The sequence below is a fragment of the Oratosquilla oratoria genome, unplaced genomic scaffold, assembly GCF_046742065.1.
Source record: "Oratosquilla oratoria isolate Oo_2021 unplaced genomic scaffold, ASM4674206v1 SCAFFOLD49, whole genome shotgun sequence".
NCBI classification, from domain to species: domain Eukaryota; kingdom Metazoa; phylum Arthropoda; class Malacostraca; order Stomatopoda; family Squillidae; genus Oratosquilla; species Oratosquilla oratoria.
In genome coordinates, this window is record NW_027467713.1 from 708,629 (window position 1) to 714,887 (window position 6,259).

The 6,259-nt window shown below is 48.6% G+C and overlaps 1 protein-coding gene across 1 annotated transcript; it reads left to right on the forward strand.

Annotated features, from left to right (window-relative positions):
- Nucleotides 1-3,686: 3,686 nt before the first annotated feature.
- LOC143023513 (uncharacterized) lies at nt 3,687-4,244 on the forward strand. Its single transcript, XM_076182046.1, has one exon. It carries the CDS (start codon nt 3,687-3,689, stop codon nt 4,242-4,244), a length of 558 nt encoding a protein of 185 aa, XP_076038161.1.
- The last annotated feature ends 2,015 nt before the right edge of the window (nt 4,245-6,259 follow it).

The window sequence follows — 6,259 nt, forward strand, 5'->3', positions numbered from 1 at the left end:
GGATGAACGAGCCATACAACTTGTTTCCTCTTTGAAAGGCCCCGCCGTGGAGGTGCTAAGCCAGCTGAATCCTCAACAACGCACCTCCTACCACTGTATTGTTGTTGCGCTGGAACACAGGTATGAACATCTCCACCAGGCTGAGGCATTTCGTGCTAGTTTCCGGACTAGGATGAGGGCGCATAGGGAACCTCTGCAACAGCTGGCCCAGGACTTGAAACATCTGGTGAGGAGGGCGAACTAAGGAGCCTCAGAGGATATGACAACCGTGCTGTTGAGAGACCAGTTTCTGGACACTCTGGGAAACCCTCAGCTGCAGATCTACGTGAAGCAGGCCCACCTGAAGGATCTACGAGAGGCGTTAGTTCGAGCTCTAGAGTTCGAGCCGTTTGTGAGCTCGAGTAACGCGAGACGTGACATGTGTACAGGGACAGCAATGTTACGCGCCAGAAGGAGCATCGCAAAGAAGGTGACTATCTGAAATGGTTCCCGTGAATTTACTGGTACGTGTTAGAAGTGCGACAAGAAGGTACATAAGAAGAGGAAGTGTACCAAGCATTCCCGCTCTCATTCCTTAGAGAGAGGGAAGTACGTGTACGAGCCATGCTGCTGGGGATGTGGGTAGCTGGGCCATTACTCTAAAGAGTACACGCAGATGAGGACCGGCAACAAGACGGCTTCGGCGAAAAACGACGCCAGGCTGAAGATAGGGGCCCGAACCCAGAAGAAATCCTACAGGCCCCACTCCCGCTGAGATGCCGCGAATCTGCTCCCAAGGCTGTGCAGGTGGAGGACACAGTGGATGGTGAGCCCTGTCGACTCCCCATAGATTTAGGATCAGGGAAGACGTTCGTGAGGACCGACGTAATAGGGGAACGCCACCTCCCAATGGCGACAAAACAGTTGTGTGGAGTGACTGGCCACTGCACCAAACTTAGAGGGCCCGTAGAAGCAGTGATAGGGGTGGGCAATGAGGAAGAAAAGCTGCCTGTGTACGTGCCAGACATCAAAGACCCCTGTCACTTAGGCCTCGATTACCTGAAGAAGAGTGGTGTGCAGCTGGACTTCGAGGATATGAAAATGCGTACAGAGGACTCTGAAGTGCTGTTGTTGGAAAACGACGGCAGCGCAGAGGTAGTGACGACCGTCACAACAAGTGTACCTCCTCTATCCGAGACGCGCGTGCAGTGCAAGCTAAGCCACAAGATGAAGAAAGACGGCAGTCTTGCAGAATCTTCCCCCTCCACTCAAATGCAAGAGGCTCTTAGGGTAGGGCGCACGTTGGTACGACCAGGCGTGGACGAAGTGACAGTCCTTATAGCCAACCTATCAGGACAGGAGTAGCACATACCGAAGGGGACTAAGGTGGGCGCATGTACAGAAGTAGAGAGGGTAAGATCAACTAGAAATGATGAGCGGACCCAGTGGGAGAATATGCCCGTCCGCTGTGACGTACCGACCTACCTGCAGGACCTGCTGAAGTGAAATACTGAATGCCTTGATCATGAACAAGAAAGGAAGTTAGCTGCCCTACTATGCTCCTACGCGGATGTTTTCTCAGCTGGTGATGGAGATCTGGGGCGCACAGTTTTAGTGAAGCACCACATCCGCACCAACGACAGTCCTCCAGTGAAACTCCTACCACGAAGAACAGCACCCGCAAAAAGACAAGCGATAGAAGGGGCAGTGAACAATCTCATCACGCAGGGAGTCGTAGAGAAATCTCAGAGCCCATGATCTTCGCCTGTGATCCTCGTGAAAAAGAAAGACAGTACTACCCGGTACTACATCGACTACAGAGCGCTGAATGACTTAACGGTGTGTGGACGACGCCATAGACGCGCTGGTTGGAGCTAGATGGTTCTCCAATCTGGACCTCAAGTCCGAATACCACCAGGTGAAAGTGAAGGAAGAGGAGAAGGAAAAGACAGCATTTTTTATGGCAAGGGCTTATGGCAGTTCACAGTCATGAAATTCGGACTGTGTAACGCTCCCGCGACTTTTATGCGTCTCATGGAGCTCGTGTTCGATGGACTACAGTGGAGGACAGCGCTCGTCTACCTCGACGATGTAATCGTGTTTGGGGCTACGTTCGAAGAAGAATTGGAACGACTGAGAGAAGTATTGCAGCGCTTCAGAGAAGCAAACCTGAGGCTCAGCCTAGAGAAGTGCGTGTTGTTCCAGCGTGAGGTGCAGTTCTTAGGGCATATCGTCGGACAAGACGGAGTGAAGGCAGACCTGGTAAAGGTGGCAGTGGTCAAAGACTGGCCAGTACCGCAGACAGTAAGGGAGGTACGAAGTTTCTTTGGTTTCTGTACGTACTACTGCAGGTTCGTGCAGGGATTTGCCACCATCGTTGCTCCGTTCTACCAGCTGACTCGCAAGGGAGGAACGTTCTCCAGGGATGAGGCATGCCAGATGGGTTTCGAGGAGCTGAAGGAAGCCCTGATTGTCGCCCTGGTGCTGCCTTACCCTGAATCCAACCGCCCGTACCTCCTCGACTGCGACGCCAGGTCGGAGGGGATTGGAGCCGTGCTCTCTCAGGAGAAAGACGGTCAAGAGAGGGTGGTCCCCTATTACAGCCAGAAGTTCAGCCCCCCAGAAAGGAACTACTGTGTAACCAGGAAAGAACTGTGGGCGGTGGTAAAAAGCGTAGACTATTTCAACACTTCCCTGTATGGGGCAGAGCTTTTGGTGTGAACCGACTACGCGGCGCTTCGCTGGTTGAAGAACCTGAAGAACTCAGAAGGGCAACTAGCGCGTTGGATTGGGAAGTTGGAGCAACATAACTACCGGGTGGAACACCGGCCAGGACGGGTGCACAACAATACCGATAGCCTGAGTAGACGCCCATGCGCTCCGAATTGCGCGCACTGCAATCGTCATGACCCCGTGAAAGTTTGTAGATGGACGGCTGTGCATATTGGAGACACGGACTACCAGCGTTTGAAAAAGACTCAGCGAAAGGACCAGGATATTGGACCTGTGATGGAGTGGCTGGAGACGAGCGAAGACAGGCCTGTCAGGGAAGAGGTTGTGGCCACGAGTCCCACCACCAAACACTTCTGGGAGCAGTGGGATACGCTCCGGTTGCAGGAAGGCGTGCTAATAAAGAAGTGGGTCCTGCCTGATGGCCGGATCAAGTTTTGGCAAAATGTGGTACCGAGGGAACTACAGAAAGAATTGCTTCGTGAAGCCCACGGTCGTGTTACAGGTGGCCACTTCGGGAGGATAAAGACACTGGCCCAGATTCGCCATCAATATTATTGGTAGGACTACGACGTGACGTGGATGAGTGGTGCTGCGTATGTGACGTCTGCTGTGCCAGGAAGGGACCATCGCGCCGTGGTCTCGCCCCAATGCAGCTGCATCAAGTGGGAGCGCCGATGGAAAGACCGGCAGTTGACATTGCGGGTCCGCTTCCAATCAGGGAGAAGGGGAATCGTTTTCTTTGCGTAGCCATTGACTACTTCACAAAGTGGCCAGAGGCATACGCTATTCCCAATCACGACGCAGTTACAGTGGCAGAGGTGCTGGTGACGGAATTCTTCAGCCGGTTCGGAGTACTGATTGGATTCCATTCGGACCAATGACGAGAGTTCGAATCAGAGGTATTCGGAGAGAATTGCAAAATCCTGGGATTGAGGAAGACGAGGACCACTCCGCTCCGCCCTCAAAGTGATGGTATGGTAGAGCGTTTCAACCGGACGTTGCTGCAGGAGTTGGCTACGTGTTGCCAGGAGAGCCAAACCAGCTGGAACCAGAAGCTTCCAACGCTGCTGATGGCTTATCGGGCCGCTGAACATAAGGCCACCCAATACACTCCTGTATGCCTGATGCTGGGTAGAAAGCTTCATCTCCCTGTCGATCCCATGGGACGACCACCGGACGAGGAACTGCCCAATGCTACAACATCCTATGCTATCGCGTTGCAGGAACGCCCAACCGAGGCGCACCACCAAGTAAGAGGACACCTGAAGCTTGTTGGAGAAGCGATGAGACGCCGTTACGACCGTAGCTCGAAGGAACCAGAGTTCAAGGAAGGCATGCAGGTCTGGTTGTACAACCCTCGACGGCGTAAAGGTATCTCTTCCAAGCTACAGAGCCCATGGGAAGGTCCCTATCTGGTGGAGGAACAGGTGTCTGACGTCATCTTTCGAATACGTCGGAACGCCTACAGCCGACCTAAGGTGGTCCACTACGGTAGGATGTGGAAGTATCATGGACGAGGGAACTTTTCTTAGGACGAAGGGGTGAATCCAGCTATCCCCCCATGGGATGACTCATCGGAGCTAACGGGGATACTACCGTATACCAGCGGGGATGGAGAAGACGTGGTGAATGATGCAAACAGCGACGCGGAGTTGAGCGTGCCTCCGGACCCTCGGGGCGTCGAGCGAGAAGCCAGGTCGACGAGATCCCGACACCCCCCTCGTTATCTGGAAGAATTTGTGATTGAATTAGGGATGGACGGGTCGTCCATTTTTGAAAGGAGGGGGCAGTGTTACGAACATATAAACTGTTTCTCGTTTACTACATCGTTCGGGTGGTTTACGATCAACAGAAGTAGGTAGGCAGGCAGGCAAGGAGGAGGAGGAGGTGGAGAAGAGGCAATGTCGTACCTAAAATGCATTGGGATCGTCAGATTGCGCTTACAGCTTAGCCAAACCGAGTTATTAGACTGTTGGAGACATCGTCTCGAGCCGGTTAACTTCCTTTGCCCATCATTGATAATATCTAGCTACGCTACCTGCCTACAGACTAGAACAGTCAAACTGCATAGATACGTGTGATGTTATACTTCGTGTTCGTTGGTGAACTGACGTCAAATACAGCGTGTCGCAAATAAGTGCCTGTGACTGATTTCTGTGTGTGTGTCTACGATGACTTCATTGATTATGTCATTGCTTGACTCGTTTACGTTGTTTGTGTCTACGCATGTATGACTTCTGATACCTTTATTCACGAGTGTTTTATTTACTCCCTCGTTTATAGGCTCTTCTATTTACGTGAATGTGTAAATTATATTTCCATTGTATAGTTTAATAGCCAATTTGTGTTTGCCTTGTTGTATTAATATATGTGGCCAAGGAGAATCGTGTGTTTCTGTTCACTCCTACCATCTTTGTCGTTGCTACTGGGCTTGGCGAATCCTGGGAATTGTATTTGAACGACATTGTCCGGAGCCGTTTAAAGGAGCACGGGGTGTTCGTTTTAATATATTTTGCCTATTAGATCGTCTTTACATTCTTTTAGTATCCAGTTTGCAATCCCATCCGGGCCGTGCAATTTTCTGACATCAAGTTCTATTATTTGGTCCATTATTTCTTTTCGTGTTACTATTATTTCCCTTCATCCCAATGCTGTCTATTAAATCTTGTAAACAACGACTTGAACTGTTTGCTCATGTCTTCAGCCCTTTGTATATCTTCTGAGTATTCTATATTCCTTGGAGCAATTTCGCCATTCCCTGTTTGTTTTTTAGTTTACTATTCACATATCTATAGAATAGTTTTAGTACGTCCTTACATTTCTCTACTATGCCTTTATGATGGTTTCTTTTTTCCTTTATTACTGAAATAACTGAGTCAGGCATTCTCCTGCATTTGTTGTTGATTTTTTCTTAAGCTATCTTCTCGCTTTCTTTATCTTTTTTGTATTCTTTCCTGATTCATTGTAAATCTTCCTCTCCTATATTTCTTCCAATTTTCTTGGTCATTGCTTTCATTTGTTTATTCACCTCTTTTTTTTTAAGGTCACACTATTAGTGGTATATATGTTTTCCATTCCGTCATTTTAACATTTTACCTCAATTAGTTTTTTTTTTTTAATTCACTTAATTCCTTATTTATTGCAGCATTTTTCTTTTTCATTTTTTAAATCACTCCCTTCTTTATTTCGAGTTACAATATTTTTAGTTCCATAATAATTTTCTTTAGTTTCACAATCTCCTGATTTCATGTAGTCTTCTTAAATCTCCTTCCCTTTTCTATGTCTATAATTCTAATCAAGTTTCTTTTCTAGTACCTATTAAATACACTTCTCCTGTGTGAATTTGATAGGTACAAGAAAAGAAACTTAAGTAGAAAAATAGACATAGAAAACAAAAGGAGATATAGGAAGTGGATACTTTTAGATACTTGGGTGGCGAATGTAACAGGAAAGGGAGGGGTGTAGGTGGAGGTAGAATGTAGATTGAGAGAAGCGAGTAAATGCCTTGGTGGATTAAAAAGTGTAATGAGAAATAGACATTTGGGAA